This window comes from Chrysochloris asiatica, unplaced genomic scaffold (assembly GCF_000296735.1).
Source record: "Chrysochloris asiatica unplaced genomic scaffold, ChrAsi1.0 scaffold00020, whole genome shotgun sequence".
Taxonomy (NCBI): domain Eukaryota; kingdom Metazoa; phylum Chordata; class Mammalia; order Afrosoricida; family Chrysochloridae; genus Chrysochloris; species Chrysochloris asiatica.
The window spans coordinates 3,672,348-3,690,445 of record NW_006408538.1 but is presented as its reverse complement, the minus strand read 5'-3'; the positions used below and the strand labels follow the sequence as shown (position 1 = coordinate 3,690,445).

The 18,098-nt window shown below is 40.8% G+C and overlaps 1 protein-coding gene across 3 annotated transcripts in view; it reads right to left on the bottom strand.

Moving 5' to 3' along the window:
* Positions 1 to 695: 695 nt before the first annotated feature.
* Positions 696 to 18,098, bottom strand: part of ARID5B (AT rich interactive domain 5B (MRF1-like)) — a 228,278-nt gene continuing 210,875 nt past the window's right edge. For 2 of the 3 annotated variants that reach the window (XM_006835803.1, XM_006835805.1), the window contains 2 exons: positions 10,204 to 10,402; positions 696 to 6,727 (listed from right to left, as the gene is read on the bottom strand). In XM_006835803.1, coding sequence (XP_006835866.1) covers positions 4,574 to 6,727; positions 10,204 to 10,402 — 2,353 coding nt within the window. In that variant the 3' untranslated portion in view covers positions 696 to 4,573. The remainder of the gene's footprint in view (positions 6,728 to 10,203; positions 10,403 to 18,098) is intronic. The other variant, XM_006835804.1, reaches the window with a different exon arrangement.

Here is an 18,098-nt window from a genome sequence, read left to right as displayed (position 1 = left end):
GGTCACACAGGCATTTTTTAAGTCCTACAATCCAAACTTACTCCTGCCTCAGGGCCTTTGCACTCCCCTTTCGATTCCTCCTTGCCTAGTTAACTCATAATCATCTGTCAAGTATGTTTAGTCATCACTTCCTCATTATGCCTCACTTCAGTTGTCATACGCCCTGCCCATGGAGCCAGGGCACATTTAGTCTTTGCTTTTTTCGTGTGGGGGTGGTGGTGACTGTTTAACTCAAAAGCTCCAGAGACCATATTTATCTTTTACTTGCCATTGTATTCCCAGCATCTAGTCTTGTACCTGACATTTGAGACATGAGTTCAACATTTATTGACCAAATAAATAAGCAGTAACATTTACCCCGCCAGGCTTACATGCATGGTATACAAAGGAAGCGCACAGACTCAAGAGCCCTGAGTCCCAATTCTGACTCTGCTATATAGTAGGTAGGTGATCTTGGGTTAAGTTGGTTTATCTAAACTTTAGTTTTCTATTCAATAAAATGGACTATAACAAAATTGACATGAGGTTATGAAAAAAAGAAATAATGTATACCAGTTGGGAAAGTGATAGGTTCTCAGTGAACAAGTGACATCATCATCATTACTATTCCTATTATCCAGTGTGGGGCAGAAAGTCCTGTGGTGAAGCCACCAGGTTCCTGAACAAGACGTGACAGAATTAGTACTCAACACTCAAAAGGAAACAGATAGTAACATTTTTTATTAAATATTACAGTGGATCAAAAAGTACAAAATATCTCTTGCCTGCTATGTGATTGGGAAACTATTGGCACGTAATACAGTATCAAAAGCAGTAATAAGTACAATTTGGAAAACATACAAAATTGAGTGTTTATAGTTGGCTCAGCATTCTTCTGGTAGTGTTTAAACTAATGCAAAGGTTACTCAATAACCTCTCCATTGGGAAATTATATAATATCACTGGGCCATGTTGCTATATACAAATAATCACCTTACAGAGCATAGAGGTTACATAGCTGGAATCACCAAAAGTATACAATATTTACAACACAGGAAAGTTTAAAAAAGTATAAACAGCCAAGAGATTATGCTGCCATTCTTCAGACATATTTCAACCATGGGGAGACAAGCAGAATATCAAATACATCAACAGCCAACACTGAAATTTAAGTGCTTAAGATACTCATTGCAATGGTGTGGGTCTCACCAGGGCGAAATCTTCTCCCGTTTCTCTTTTAAATTGGGACAAGAGTAAAACTGGACCAGATGGGACTTGGCTGACCACCACCAAATGTGACTTTGTGGAACAAGTGAAGAGAAATAAATGGTTCTCTTTGAAGGCACACTACATAAAATATCTTTTTGTGTGTGTGGGATCACCTTGAAATTTCCATCAGACACACCAACACAGTGAAATACAGTACTTGAGAATTCATGCACCAGGTCAGAAAGTTGTAAAGTCAACGATGAGTTTTAACAAACCCTTCTGTATATGCCCTGATAAACAAGTGAACTTAAGAGCTTCGAGATAGAAAATAAATAAGTCAGTCCTGTGGCAAATATTACATGTTCGAATCACTTACTATGAGATTACTTAATTCTGAAACTCGGGCTCTGTTTTGTGTTGCCAAAAGTTAAACCAGAAGTTGCATGGAAAGGTTTAAAAACTATTATTTAAAATCTCCAAATCTCCAATAAATCATGTACTTAGTGCATTTTGAATTGCAACATTTCTTGGAAGCCACACTCAGTAAATATATTTATGACTCCATTGCCAATTAGATTCCACAGTTTCCTTTACAAAACTACCAATAACAATGGTTTGATTGCACAAAGCAAGGCTTGTGCAATTCCATTCAATAATAAGGCCCCTTGAACTCAAACAATGCAAACAAAGCCCTATTTAAGACTTTTTCAAAAAAGTAGTTCTCAGCCAATGAAGAATTCAATGGTCTTTTTGAAAGATTTCCAAGATTTCTGTTCAGAGTTTTAAAACAAATAACCCACTGCTTCTGTTGGGAACATATACCCCCATATCTCTTTGATTTGTCCTGATGGTTTGTGGAGGGTCTGAGCTTTCTCAGATAGAAACAGTGGGTCTCCTCTCGGAAGAGGTGAGAAAAACAAAAGCTGGACTATGTCAACATTGTTTGAAAATGGTGTGATCGAATTCCAACGTGATGACACCAGGTTGAAATCATTACAGTGGGGAAAATGCATGCCCCCCTCTTCTAAATGAACAGGTGAGCTCCAACAGGGCCAGTCTCCCTTGTCTCTGAGAAATGAACTCTTACAAACCAGGTACAATCTAGCCCACGTCTGCTGCAGAACTACTGAAGTTTCCTTTTTCTTCCATGTCTTGTGATTCTGTGACCATTCGATCTAGTGCAACTTTCTTACATATGTCCGGGCTAGCGCTTTGCTAGCTGGAATTGAGATTTTTCTTTTCTCCCTCTACCTTGTGCAATAGCAGGATAATCTGCATTCACACATTGATAATCTAAATTCTACTAGCCTATCTATTTTATTAAATATATATATATATATATTATTCCACAGGAAGGTAAATAATTAATTGAAGCAAATGGAACTCTTAACACTGAATCGCTACATTCTTTTGTTTGCACCTTTGGATAGTAAGTATGTTACATTGTATATTTGGCTTCATATCATGGAGACATTTCAATACAAATGGATGGCATGCATGGCTTGACTTAAGAGCCGCAGTTTCATTGTTAATCCATTTTGATTATTTTGTACTTGAGTTACTTATCTCAAAGTTGAAAACTCATAAATTTTCATAGACTTAAATATGTTGGATGTAAAAGACCTGGTTAACTATGGTCCTAATGTCTACTGGTAGTGTTGGGGATTGGGAGAGCTGGGGGAATTCTTCGTAGGGATGGAACTTGGAAAGAAAATCCGATCTATTATTGACCGACTTTAATACAGTTAGAAAACGTGTTCACCTGGATGTTATAGCTCAGCAGCAAATGGGATAGTGTAGCAAGAATGATGCTGCACAGTCTCCCCATCTTTTCACTGCTTGAACAGCTTGGCCATTATTTCCAACGATACAAGACAACATAGAGTGGACTGTGTTGCCAGATGGTTTTAAAAAAATGAAACAAGCCACCTTATGTGCGTGCACACAAACAAAATTCACGCCTCACAAACCCAAAGATGCTAACTTGCTTTGGAAATGGGTAAATCCACTCTGCCAATTATCCCCAAAGATGTATGACCTGGGAGGTTCTTCTTGGGAATGATGTCAACTTGATGGAGGAACATGATGCTAACCCCACTACTCAAAAGACCCCAGCTAGGGAAAGTTCAGCCCTCCATTTGCTGGTTCTCTGTCCACACAGTCAGCTCCATCCTGTTCCCAACCCCCTTTCCCAGACCATTTAAAGGGATCAGGGCCAACACCAATGTAAATCATTTTGGCTCCTGTTCTAATTTCTGAAATTCCTAAAATATCTGTGCAGCCCACAAATATGTCCTCTAGACTCTTGTTATTCAGCAGCTTGCTGCCAATGAGGTTTTTGTTTTTATGATTCCTCTGGTATGTAGGACAGTTTCACAGCCTAGATAAGGTAAGTACAATGCTCAATATTTTCACATAACCCAGTAAGTACTTCAAAGCAAAGCATTTGGCTGGGTAAGCAGTGTCTAAGCTCTTTCAACTTTGCCATTTATGAGGAACAAAATCCTTACGTTGCTGATCTGCAAAGGAGTGCTCTTTGCACTCTGATGAGCCCGACTGTCTCTTTTCCAATTGTTCCATTAGAATCAGTTGCTTCAATTTGTAAACAATAACGTTACCACCCAAAGCTGCTCAAAATAAGATGTGGGAAAATTACAAACACATATCAACAACTGGGACAGTCAGTCAGCCTTTGAAACATAACAAAACAAAACCCCAAACAAAAGAGATACTGTTTAATTAAAAAAAAAAAAAAAAAAGGAATTGGGAGAAAATGAAACTACCTGTATATAAATTAGGTAAGCAAACAGTGATACGGGTAGTCTTAAGAAGCAAATATATACAGTCAATTTAACAGTGTTTTACTTCTCTGGATTGTTTAATAGTGTCAACAGGAAAGATCTATTGAAGTTTCACTATACATTGCATTGATTGAACCTTGGAGAGTTTGATGAAAAGAGGGGCATCCCTAGGCATAAGTTTGCCGGCTTCCTTGCCCCTTCCTTTGAAATGCCTGCTGTCCCCACCCCACCCCCTTTTTTTTGCCCCAGATTGTTGCCTGATCATCTGAATGCAGATGGGTTCCTCTAAGTTCTTCCTGTACCCATAAATCCCTTCTCAGAATCCACTTGCAAAGTTGAAGTGACGTGGGAGTGCAGGGGCACCCATGTTGGAGAGGGGTCAAGATTGGCCATCCAAGGCAGAAGTCACCCCAGAAAAAGCCAGGCATGGTCACCTCACCTTTCAGCTGGTCGTTTGGCTCTGAATGTTCTCACCCCCACACATTAGAAGGAATACTGACTTCCAGTTCTACACAACATCCTTCCAGGGTAAGAAGTGAGGCTCTCTGAGTTGCGCCGTTGGGGAACGCTGGGAAGAGTCAGGCTTACAGTTTTGTACTGGGGTGTACGGACGACAGCTGGGAAGATGGAAAGGCAGCTTGAGGATTTATAGCAGCTAAAGGGTAAATGCTGTTGTGCAAAAGGTCACCGTATGAACTTCCTACAGGTGTGGCTGCGGCCAAGTGTCTGTACAGCTGCTGGGAATTTGTCGGTGATGTGAAGATTCCTCTTTGCATCACAAGTGAGTGGAAAGCCAGGGGCTGCATGAGTGGAGAAAGAACACTCTGGTTTTTCAAGTACTGCAGAGAATGAGAATATCCAGCTGGGAGCCTGGAGTTACACAGGCTCCCAGAATACAGACCTGGGAAGATGGGGGAAGAAAGGGGGAGCTTGTGGCCTTCTGCACCACCCCCAGAATGCCCACTGTGCACAGCCTTGCCTCCTTCACTCTCCTGGTCAGAGACCTTCTCTTTCCCAGAACCCTCCTTGGATGTATCCAGTGGCGACACTGCCCGGGCCTTTTTCCCAGCAATAACCAGGTCCAAATCCTCTAGGCTGCGCTTTATAGGACGCGCTGAACCAATGTTCTGAGGGCTCATTTTCCGGTGCAGGATGGGGTGTACCATGCCCTCCATCTTCCTGAAGTTTTCCAGTCTCACATGATGAGGCTTTCCTGATCTCGAAAGTGACTCTGAATATTTTTTAGGGGCCGACATGGTCATGGGTGATACCCGGCAGGCTTTGGGGTGACAGTCTCGACTCTGGCTGCCGATGACCTGGAACTGAGAGGTGGCTTTGCTCTCCTGGGGCCCAGTGACCGAGTGGGCCAGGCCCAGGACCTTGCCTGTCGGTTTGTGCGGGTTCTTGGGAAGGCTCAGATCCGTTGGTTGATCATCTGTGGGGCCTTCCGCTGTGGCTGACTTTTTGTCTTGCAGATGCAGAGATGTCAGATAATTGACAGGGAGCTTTTCTTGGTGTTTATGGGAAGGAAAGGAATTGTTTTCTGATTCCCTGTATATATCCCTGGGAGGATATTTGGATGTCTGCTCATTATGAAGATGGTGTTCGGTATGTCTGTAGAGGCTGTGGAGATGAGGGGACGAGTAGAAGTCAGCCAGGAAGCTTGGCATGTGGGAATGGGGGAGTGCTCTTTTTTCTAAGAGTTTATCCTTGCCCTCCTGAAGTTCTTGCTTGAGGACGTAGGAGTCCGTGAGGGGGCTCAGGTGATGCTTGGAGAAGCTGCAGCGGTGGGCATCCGATCGACTCAGTTTATCATGTTTAAAAATGTCATTGATGGCTTTCCTGTCCTCAGAGGGCTTGCTTTTGAAACTTTGGACATGCTGGATCACAGACGGCCGGCTGACTGTCATGTGGTCAGTGCTGTGGCCGTGGTGAGACTGTGGCAAGCCTGAACACAAGTTGTCCCTGGCGATCAGCTTCTTTTTGCTGATCAAAGGAGGTGGGGAGCCGTAGGGGTAGCTGCTGGAGAGGCTGGCCCCACTCACTTGAGACAAAAGCTTTTTCTTGGCCAGAGGTGACATGATGCCTGGGTTCCCCCTTGAGTAAAGGAGGGGTGTGTAATTGAGCCCATAATTCTCATTCATGGGCCCGGTCAGGTCTTTGTCCTTAAACATGTCAAATGACTGGACCACCAGGACTTTAGGGCTCTGCTTGAGTGCATTGTGGATGTCATCACTGCCAAGCTGGTCAACCTTTACCGTACAGTTAGCAATGTAGTCTGCCATGGCTGGCACCTTACCGTCTTCCAGCTCACTGGAGTTGGCCAGGGGGGGCTGTGTGGTGGGGAAGCTGGGGAAGGCTGCTTCTTGGAGTTCACTGTCAGGATTCTCTGTAAAAGGGCAGGGTTTGGGGTCTTGCTTTGAGTCCACTTGGGCATTGGCAGAGGGGACTGACTGGTTGCCAGCCCCTGGGACCACGGCTTGGTCTGTTTCTGGAGCCGGAGGTGTAGTTGGGAGCGGAGGTGCAGGCCCTTTCTCTGGTCCCTGCTCTGCTGGCTTCTCACTGCTGGAACCTTGGTCTATGTCATTGTCCTTTTCTGGGTCTGCTCGGGGTGCTGAGGGCCTTGTTGCAAAATCCTGGTACCCTTCCATTTTCTTCTTCATTCCAGTTGCTGGGAGAGGTTCACTGACACTTTTCTGGTTTAAAGTCTCTTGTTCCTTCTCTTGCTCTGATGAAACCTGATAAAATATTTCAAAAGACAGTCACAAGGAAGCCAAATATACTGACACATTTTACTATAAAGTTTTTCCTGAAGAGATGCTTGTCAATCAGTTCACAGAGTGATTGTGGAGATTTATCGCTCCCCAATCAGGTCTCTTAAACAAAGAAATCTAAATTACAGAAACATTCGGGGAAATCTGCCTATTTGCTTAAGTCCCGTATGAGACAACCTATCAAAATAGCAAAGTGCTATGTACTTAGTGGTACTATCAATCCTTGATTCCAATATATAACTTAATTCAGTCAATTTTCCAAATGGATTTTAAATTACAAGTTGTGTTTTATGACACCACAGAGAAAGATTTTTTTTTAAGTGTCTCTCTTTCCAAAGCCCAACCAACCCTGTGTCAACAACAAACAACAGCTTAGTTTCAATCCTTGCCTTTTGCTGAAAGAGCAGGTCCCTTTCTAATGTGTTCAATATGATGTGCTGATCATTAGTGATGCTAAAATATTAATAATGACTTCTACTCAGTGGCAAAAGGCATACAGACAATGCCAAAATTTAACAAAAGCAGACAGATGCAATAATGACCTATCTACCAGAGAGAGAGAAAGGGAAAAGAGGCACTTAGGCTGTGGTAACCTATATTTCTATTAAAGCTAAAGATGAAGTTGTCAAAACCAAAGACAGTGAGTACCCCTAGAATACAGGTTTTCCCTCAACTAAAATAAATTACAGTCAACAAAATGATATAATAATCTTTATGGGTCTTTATGGATGGCTGGTTGTGGGCTCAATTGGACCTATTCATTATATTACAGAATAAAGTGAACTTTGATCTCAGAAAGGTTATCCAAACTTTCCAATTGTGACTCAGCTGATTAACAAGCCCTTTCAAACTATCTTTCTGCCCTGACAACATGTCTTGGTGGAGAAGAGGCACAAGATTTGTATAATTTGGCTTTCTTTTGTTTTTTTTTGGTCATCCATTTTATCCCTTGAATTTTATTCGTCTCTGTTAAGAAAAGTCTCAATGGCATTAGAATTTCAGGCCAAAATGAAGAATGGTGGTACAGGGATACATACAATTTAAGAAATCATACCCATTTCTTAGATGTTCCTCCTCAAATGGGAGTCCTGATGTGGCCCTGTAAGATTGCTAACCACAATGTCAGCAGTTCAAACCCACCAGCCACTCCTCTGAAACTCGACACAGGGTCATCACAGTACTTAATGACAACAAAACCTCCTCAAATGTACTTACAGACAGCCGTGTTTTTAGGGCTCTGAATTCTGTACAGGGTCGGTATGAGTTGGAACTGACTCCATGGCACATAACAACAACATTCATTCCTAAGAGCTCTGTTTATCAGTTTGTTTGTATTGGGGGGAGGGGGCAGGGGTCCTCATAGCTGCATTTTCTAGCACAAATATCATTACTTGTTCTACATTAACAACTGTCACTGGTCTCTTGAGCTTATACATTACTATATTAGAATAGAGAAAAATGAGTATGGCAAGGGGAAAAGGTAAATTACATATAATTGTTAGTTTTTCATGGGAGTGTAGTTTGAGGTAGAGCTATGGGTTACTCAACTCCATTGAGATTTCTTTGACCTAGGTATTCAGTTACACCAAGTCCTATATATCTTATTCGAACCATGTTGAGGAGGCCTTTGAAAGTTAAACGGGTGTGGGGGAGTGGGGAAGAATCAAGGATCCTTTTCATTGGATGGCATTTTATGATCTGCCTTAGTATACTAAGTGGTGATACCTTCTCTTCATACCACTTACAATCTAAGATAGCTCAGGATAGTGAAATTGACTAGCGGGGATTTAACACATATTGTCCCCACTGAGTTCACTGCTTCTCATTGAAAATAGTAAAAACAAAAAAGCAAGGAAAACAATGAAATCCAAATCAAAAAAATAAATACCAAATAGAATCCAAGAGAAGATATATACCTGATCAAGAGCATGGCTTTGTGTTCTAAGGGAGCAATTCTTACCCCTTACAGAGAGTGTTAAATTCCGACCTCATTCAGGTGAGACAATGATAGCTCCCTGAAGAGAACTGTTTGGTCTTTATGACACAGGGAATATTAGCTTTAGGGAGTTCTAAGGACTCTAGCTCAGTGAGGTACCAGCTAACAGGCCACTCTGTTAGCCACTTGTGTATGGACTGAGGAGTTCTCTCATAACTCGCAAACCCAGTTTCAAACCCCATTGCCAAGACAGCGGCATTCAAAGTTCAGCTGACTACTTGAGCTTTGGCAATGCTGCACATGTGGTACCTAAGAGAACTCAAGGATTTGAAACCCCATCATAAACTGCCAGGCCCACAGGATAAAGGAAGAATGAAATGCAAGCCTTAACTTGGAATTTCCTTGCTTTTGGTCATTTATGCTGTAAGCTTAAGATGTTTAGAAATCTCGGCATCATCACCCCTCCCCCATTAATTATTAGAGTTTAAAATAATCATGAAACTAAACAAAAAACAAACAAAATTCTCTCCTTCGTATTACTACTGTCTTCTTATAGGGGAGTTAGTTGGGTAAGTTAATTTCTAGTTAGGAGGGCAGTGTGTGTTGTTTAAAGTCAGTGTTTAATTAGGGAGTCTCCTATGTGTTCATTATAAACCTGATTTTTTAGGGGGTGTTTAATATCAGCATCAAAATTCCCTCTGGGGTTGAATCCTAGAACATGCTGTCTCCAAATGTGGCTGCTAAGTTTTTTTGTTTTATGGGCAGCAGCAGAGTTTTTTTTATTATTCATGTTGAAACAGAGCCCAGGTCAGTCTCTAGGACTGGCTAAATGCTGACAGTAACGGCTTCTACCAAAGAGCTCCTAGGGGCTGCGGGGAGCTGGGGCTTGTTTTAAAAGGTTCAGAAAACTACCTGTTAACATGAGAGATAATAATGGCTTTGGAGGAACCATTTCAAAATTTCCCTATAAATAATATGCACTTAAGATGTTTCTAAATAGATGTCAACTCAAGGAAGGCGGTTTCATCGAGGTCAAACAAGTCTCTAAAGTTTTCAGGACAGTTCTGCAGAGGTGTGGCATGTCAGTTTCATTGTCTTCCCCCCACCTCTTCCCAGACATCCAAAGACTTCTTAAAAATCACACCAACTTCTTAGAAAGATTGGCTGTCAAGTGGCAGAGTGGCCACCACTGGAGGACTTACTTTCACTGAGATGAAGTCTGGACTCTTAACACAAAGTTGGAGCTACCAGTTTTATACAGAAATATTCATATCCTTCTGATTTCCATTCTTGGCCTATCCAAAGGCGATATTATGTATTTCATTTCAGTTCCTGATCAAACTCAAAGTTTCACTCTTTGGAGAACTGTGAAGTTGAGACAATTTGCTCTTTCAATCTAGCAACGTAACTTTGCAGGGGCATGGTCATATCACTGAGGGCTCTGGAAGACCCCCAAGGCAGGACCTGTCCCCCAGAGAGATGTGTGTGGAGGAGAACTACTCACCTCTGTTGCATCCTGGGGCTTTGGGGCATTCTCTTTTTCTTTCTTGCTCTTAGGGTTTTCATGTTTGATGCGCTTGGTTCCTGATACTTTTGTTTTATTCTCAATCTCCTGTGAACTGTTCTCCTGTTTCCGAGGTTTGACTGGAGGCAGGGGCTTATCTTCCTCTCCTTTAATAAACCTTTCATACGGGAGAATTAATCTGAAAGGATAACAGGATGAATGAGTGCTCATTGAGGTAATTCTAGTTGCAGTGATGTTATGGAGGTTTACCTTCTTCTCAGTACGAACATGGAGAAAAGAATGATTCCATCGCTAAGACACTGACGCATTTCTACACATCTACCGCCATACATTCTAAGATCTCTTTGCCTAGGAAGTACCTAGGAAATTACATACTTCTGCAAAATTTCCTTTTGGTTTTGGGAGTCTATAGAGCCAGTACAGCAATGGAAACCATCCAAGGCAGACAGCACCACCATATCATCTGGCGAAGTGCCAACAGTAACACTGTACCAATAATAGTAACAACAATGATTGTTGCTGTTAGTTAATTTTTGACTCATGATAGCCCCAGGTGTACAGACTCTAACTGCTCCACAGGGTTTTCATAGCTGTGATCTTTCAGAAGCAGATAAGCCAGGCCTATCTGCCCCGGGTACCTTTGTTATTATTGTTAAGTGCTGTTCAGTTGGTTCTGACCCATAGCGGCCCTTTATAGGGTTTCTGAAGAGTGGCTGGTGGACTTGAACCATCGACATTGCAATTCAGACCAACTTTGCAGTCCAGTTTATTAACCCAGTGCCACACCAGGGTTAGAGCACCTCTGGGTGGATTTAATTCACCAACTTTTCAGCTAGTAGTCAAGGATTCATAACCATAGCTACCACTTATTTACTATTTCATTGACAACTGCTTATTGACTGCCTACTGGGTGTGTTAGGCAGTGTTCTAAGCAGTTACACAAATGCTGTTATGAAGTTCCAATTCATAGCGACCCTGTATAGGGTTTCCTAGAAGCAGATGGTGGGTTTGAACCACTGACTTTGCAGATAGCAGTGCATTGCTTATCTTACAGTACCAAACCAGGATATGTTTTTGCTGCTGTCAAGTGTCAACAAGTTGGGCCCAACTCATAGCGACCCTATTTAGGATTTCCAAGGAGCGGCTTGGGGGTTTGAACCATCAACGTTGTGCTTATCTTATGGTGTCACACCAGTTCAGAAAACCTTCAAGGCCTCTGGCCTCATGAAGTTTCCATTCTAGTAGGTAAGAGTATGTGCCAGGTATAGACACAGATTATTCCGTGGAATCCCTATACCATTCTTAGAAGATATTATTGTATTTTTCTCAGTAAGGCAACCGAGATCCAAAAATATTAAATAATTTGAGTTACTCCATTTGTTGGATGTGGACTTTGAACCTAGCTTTTCTCCAAAGCCCATATTTTCATTTAGGTAAAAATGTAGACCAGCCACTTAAGATAAAAAGGTCAGAGACACAAGGACAGTGTGGCTGAGGGATAGCTGTCTAAGCTAGCACCTCTGAGGAGTTGGGGACTTTAATAATGAAGACCTCTACTCAGGGTCACAGTAAACGAGAAAGATCACTCAAACTTCAGTGAGAAAGAAGGTGGCAGACCACTCTAGCCACGAGAAACAGAGGGCTGAGAATTTTTAATTACATAACTTTTAAACTAAGTACATAAAATTGCTTTAAAAAGAGGAACATCAAACGGCTCTAGTTTTAATCTGTTTTCCCTTTGCGGCGCAGTTCTTGATCTGAAAGGGAAAAATAGCTGATGTAATTAAAAGGGATGGATTGCATTACAATCTCAGTTTCAACTTCAGTGATTAAAGTTTTTATAATGCATTTGGTATGATTAATGACTCACTGTGGAATTAATACAAGACTCAGCCTTAAAAATAAGAACTTTCAGACGGCAAACATAATTTGTTTTAAATAAGACAAGTTGATTCAATGAAGAACATGTACTTGGCTTATAAACAACATAAATCTGTTCAAATATTGGGACTCCTAATTATTTTTAAACTAAGACTCCCAGGCAAAAACAAAACAAAACAAAACAAAAACTCCTTTGGTTTGGATCTACGTTAGCTATCTTCAAACTGGTTTCTAACTTTGCCATTTGGATCTTAACTACTTAAACATGCCCACTGTTCAAGTCTAGGAGTAAGACACGGGAGACATTTGTGATCCTAATATTTCCCTCCTTATGAAAATGCCATGTCAATTACAGGAAGATCAAATCCCAATTTATGGCATATTAGAAACAAAATTCATTCACTGAGCATGCTCAGACAAGGTAGTGCAAGGAGGCGTGAATAATACTTTTGAGCTCCAAACCTGGCAGTGGGCCAACGGTGAAGATCAACACAGCCCATGGGGAATAGTTATCTTCAGATCCCATTACAAACTGAGTTTAAACATGTTACAGCTGCTAAAACTGGAAACCACTCTCTCTATGTAGACTTACTAAAATAATATATGGTTGGCAAATACCTGCTTCCCACTGTAATATCACAGTTAATATTTATATAATAAAAAGCATAACGAAGCAGAAGAAGAGAGGAAAAAAGCAATCTTGTTCATACTTGAGTGTATTCTTTCTCATCTGTAAAGTCCCCAACATCACCGCACCCCCCCCCACCCCCGACACATACACACTCCAATTCCTGTTATCTGCAGGTTCTGCCAGGGACTTTATTTATCCCCTTTAGCATTAGTAGGTTGGGGATTTTTGTCCAGGAGTAGAATGCATTAGATATTTTAAACTGGAAAAAAAAATTTTTTTAAAACATACTTTAATGAAAACATATTCTTATTGGGGATAATTGTTGGGGCAGATAGGCTTGTTTTACTTTTGTTTGGTTGCCATGGGAACCCAAGGAGCATTGCCGTCTGGGTATTCCAATGGCCGCTACTTGTTGCCACGCGTCTCCCCAATTTCATTCTCGGATTGAGACAATGATAACACGAGGGATTCTCTTTATGGAGAAAGGCAGCAGCATTATTTCTGAGTATGGGAGCATGATGTGGGGAAGCAAAGAATCAGAGAGAGACAATGGGGGCCTGAGAAAGTACTTCCCACTGAGTTCTGAAGGTCCTGGGACAACTTAGACTTCTCTGTGTGCTTGTTGGTGGTGAAGTGCTGTAGAGTCAATTCTGATGCATAGCAACCCTATATATAAGGTTTCCAAGGAGCGCTGGTGGGTTTGAACTGCCGACCTTGTGATTTGCAGTCCAGTGCTTATCCTATAGCGTCACATCAGGACTCCGTATGTGTGCTTGTTGTTGTTAAGTGCCGTGGGGTCGGTTCCGACCCATAGCGACCCCTGTATAGGGTTTCCGAGGAGAGGCTGGTGAACTTGAACTGTCGACCTTGCAGTCCAAGCCAACTTTGCAGTCCAGCGCATTAACCCACAGCGCCACACCAGGACTCCATATGTGTGGCTTAAGAGATTTTAATTTCCTTTTACAATTTTGCAAGTTCACAAAGCACAGTAACATTTTCATTTCATTTCTTCTTCTTTTTTTACCCCCTCCCCTTCACTCAACTCAGCAGCTGGCTGGCCGACAGCAGTAAAAAATACATTTCACTTAGCTGGTCAAAGGCCTAAAGCCAGAAGCAGGAAATCTGGAATTAAATGTTTCTTGTATCTGGAAAGAGGCATGACTAAGGTAAAACTGAATCCAACACAAGCCCTGCTTGTTCAAGGCTTGTAAGCAGGAGAGTGTATGTGTGTATTTCTGTGTTACTGTGTATGTAAGTATATGTGTGTGTGTGCATGTATATACGTGCGTGTGTGTAAAGAAAGGTCAACCAAATATTTTCCTCCTCCTTCTAAATCATTGAAAGATAATTACATTGGCTCTAGGGGTAGAAAACACTCTCAACTGAATAAAACAAGAAAAATAGCAACTAGAAGAAGCAAGTATAAATACAGCCAGTGAGGCTCTGGTGAGGCATGATCTCTCATGGTACACAAACAATCACCGCTTCATATAGTGATTTCCATTTGGTGTGATTTTTCACTGAAAGTTTTTTCAGTTATCCTGTCATGGTACAATACAATTATCCCAGAGGATATGATCTTACATTTGATTATTAGAAGTTTTTATAGGACAAGGAAACGAGAGCTATTAATAGGTGTCTGAGCAGTTAAGCATTCAAATACACATGTGGTACCACTGAAAACAGGGTGGCCAATATAAGGTCAACATTGCCCAATGAAGGAAGCTGAGGAGTTTTGCATTACATAAGGAATTTAATATACTGAAACATGCCCGAGACTTGCTCATGATTATTCCTCAAATATTTGTAGTACAACAAAGATTTAATCAGTTTCTATCTAAACTGTACAGATAAAAGCAAAAATGTATTCCCATCCCCTCAGAACTCATTAAACTGGAGAAATATTTTCAGTATGCTGTAGCTCTAAGAATGCTGGTTGAGTTTTAGGTGGGTGGAAATAATGGGGAAGGAAAGCAATATGTTTATTATAAAATCCAAAGAGATGTGTCCTTCTGCCATCTCCTGGATCGCCATCTAGTCCAGAGATTGAAAGCTGGGCAAATAAATAGGTCTTTATTATTTTCCATATTCCACATTATAGAATAGCAAAACGCTCATTTACAATGCCATTAATGGCTTTGAAATAGGTAAACCATCATGGATTAAAAAATAACATCTTTCCATAGGCATAAGATTTGTAGCAGCATGAGATTTTATTTTTCCCTAGGAATAATACAAGAATAACATTTTCCACCCCAAAGCAGAAACAGTAGGGGAGCCTTTTGCTATCATGGAGATTTCTTATTAAATTCAGCCACTGTGAAAAGCAAGTCTTTTTTTTTTTTTTCTTCTAGTTCTCCTTTTTTATTTTTTTAAATAAATAAAGATGACTTAAAATCAACCCAAGTTAAAATTAACAAATCAATGCCATTATAACCTTGATTTATTAGTGCCGGAGCCACTAAATTATCATCATACAAGAAATTGCTAGTTTGAAAAGATCTCGGCTTTACTAAGTCTCAAGTTAAATAATGGTGCTCGGTATACAGGTTTTTAGATCTGCCGCCTCTGACATTATGAAAAATTCAATACATATCTGTCTAGCAGAAGCCAAGGGTCAGCAAATCTATTACTGTAATGCAAGTAATCTGGCAACCTGCCAACACTTTCTCCCTTATATTATTTTTTAAAACACCACACAGCAGATAATTTTATATTTACAAATTCTAAAAGTCTCCAGGGCCCTGCTTCTCTTCTCTCAACAAAAAGCAGCAGCCTCACATTAAATAAATGAGCACGACACATAAGTCCCTTTTTATCATTAGAACAGTGCGTCACACACATGTCCTTTCATTAGTGTTTCCTACAATAGGAAGGAAAGATGCTTCTCCTCTTTATGAGGCAACATTCTTCTCCCATCTCCACAAGCAGAGGAAAAATGTCAAATCTCATCTGAACAAGTAACCACTAATGTCTCCTGTATTGATTAATGATTGCATGGTATGACTGAACTTTTGGGCCAAAACATTTAGCAAACAGTGCTTAAGTGCAGATGAGAACCCATCTATTTATAGCGCTCTGGAAAATGATATTATTATAATGTCTGGAATGGATTCAATCCAGAAAGTGGATGGAGGAAAATAGGAAATCTTTAGGATGGGTATCTGAACCTCCTGCTCAAAGATTTCCATCTTTATTTTTACTTTATAGATCATTTTCATGGTATCAAAGCAGGGAAAACAAATCCAGGTCCAAAGGTTTGCTGATGGAACAGATTATTTTAGGGGCAGAGGGAAATAGAATTGGTGTTCATGTCAGTTCAAAATGCAACTATTATTCTTAGAATATTACGGGGTTTTTTTTTCGGTGACAGTAAAAATAAATGACATATTGGTTCCATTGGGGCTTTGGACCTAAGGTAGTCCCAAATAGTCATTACACCTCTGATTTGATCCCATAACTGATGAATTCTAAGGCTTGGCCACACGACTTCCCTCCACAGTCAGAAATTGAAAATATAACTTCACTATGAAGTGTGGGAAGCAATCTTTTCACCAAAACTGAAGCCAATCAAAGGTAGTTTTTCCTTTTTGAAGACAAAGTATACACACACTGGTTAAGACTCCAACAGATCTAGAAAGTTTCCAATCTCACTTACTGTTCACCTCTCAGGTTAACAGTAAAATGGTGAAATGAGCGTTTGAGGGTGGGTGCAATGGACCAAAGGAAAGCTATGGAAATGAGCAGACAATGGCAATGTGAGAATGTTTCCTCAGTGGGCACAAGTCTCATTGAGTACAAAAGCAATTGTGGTGGTGTTTTTTTTTTAAGAAGCCAAACTCCATCTAAGCAGGATGTGGGTTCCACATAAAGAGCTTCTATTTGAGGGAGTGCGTTTCAGTGGAGAAGCCAACAGTATGCAAAGTGTGAGTAGCAAAGAATCCTAGACACGTGTGCATTGTGAGATGTCAGGGCTCCTGAACTGGGGGTTCCATAGGCTGCAAGGGCTTGCATTAAAGGTGAGGTGGGAGGGTGGACAAAGAAACTTCAGGATGCTCTTGTGTATTTGTATATTGATTGTCTTGTGTATTTGTATATTGATTGTCTTGTGTATTTGTATATTGATTGTTGGCTCCGATTCATAGCTACCCTATGTTTAACAGAACAAATGTTGCCTGAACTGTACAGTCTTCACAATAGGAGGTATGTGTCAATCCACATCTCTGAGATCCTTCCTTTTTTTTTTCTTCTCCCAATCCTCTATTTTACCAAGCAGGATGCCTTTCTCCAGGGAACTGGTTTCTTTTGATAACACATCCAAAGTTAGAGAAAGTCTCACCATCCTTGCTTCTAAGAGATATTCTGCCTATAATTTTTCCAAGACAGCTTTGTTCATTCTCTGGCAGCCCATGATACATTCTGTATTCATTATCAACAGCATAGATATTTCTCAAGATGTTTATTATTGTGATCAGAATTTTTAGTATGCATTGCTTATTAGGGTCTTAACTTCAACCATTACAAAAAGCAATTTCCACAAGTAGATAATTTTATCCCATTTCATATACAAAGAAATTGAGGGTCAGAGCCTAAATGATTAAGGGATGAGTCAAAGGTATACAAATATTTACTGCCAAAAGTTGAATTTAAGCAGAGATCTGTCTTTCTCTGCTAATGTGTGCTACCTCTGACTCAATGCTTCTTCCTATGTTACCTGAGCAGCACCAATGTAGGGGAGATACTTAGATGATCACACCTGATGTGGGAATTCCAAGCTCTTGAGGAACTTAAAAATTCAAATGAGTGCCCTATTTTTCTCAGAAGCAATAAATCTAAAGAGTACACATGGGGTCATCCCATAGAGGGTCAACCCACTATCACAGGAGCATGTGTATTGGGACAGAATACCGCTCTTAAAGTTTGATATGAAAACCACACAACGTGTCTTCCAAAGGTGGTCACCATAGTTGGCTCAGACCCAACTTGATTCATAGTGGACAGTAAGAAAAATTCAAGAACCACATCCTCCTTGAATCCTGACCTATAGCAGTTACTTTCACCAAGTGACATGGTTCTGGTTAGACTCTAAATTCCTTAGGAGCTCCGTTTCTTGGATGCCTCTTGACCCCTTTTATGAGTGTCTTGGTAAGTCTCCTGGTGTGGTGCTATAGGATCAGCATTGGACTGCAAACCACAAAGTCGGCAGTTCAAATCCCACCACCGATGTTCCTCAAAAACTACACAAGTTTGATGAGTCAGAACTAATTGAACAGCACTGAACATCAACAACAGGTTAGTGTTAACCCTATGTCTTTCAAACAAATACCACACTGATAAAAGTATGAATGCACTTATAGAAGTC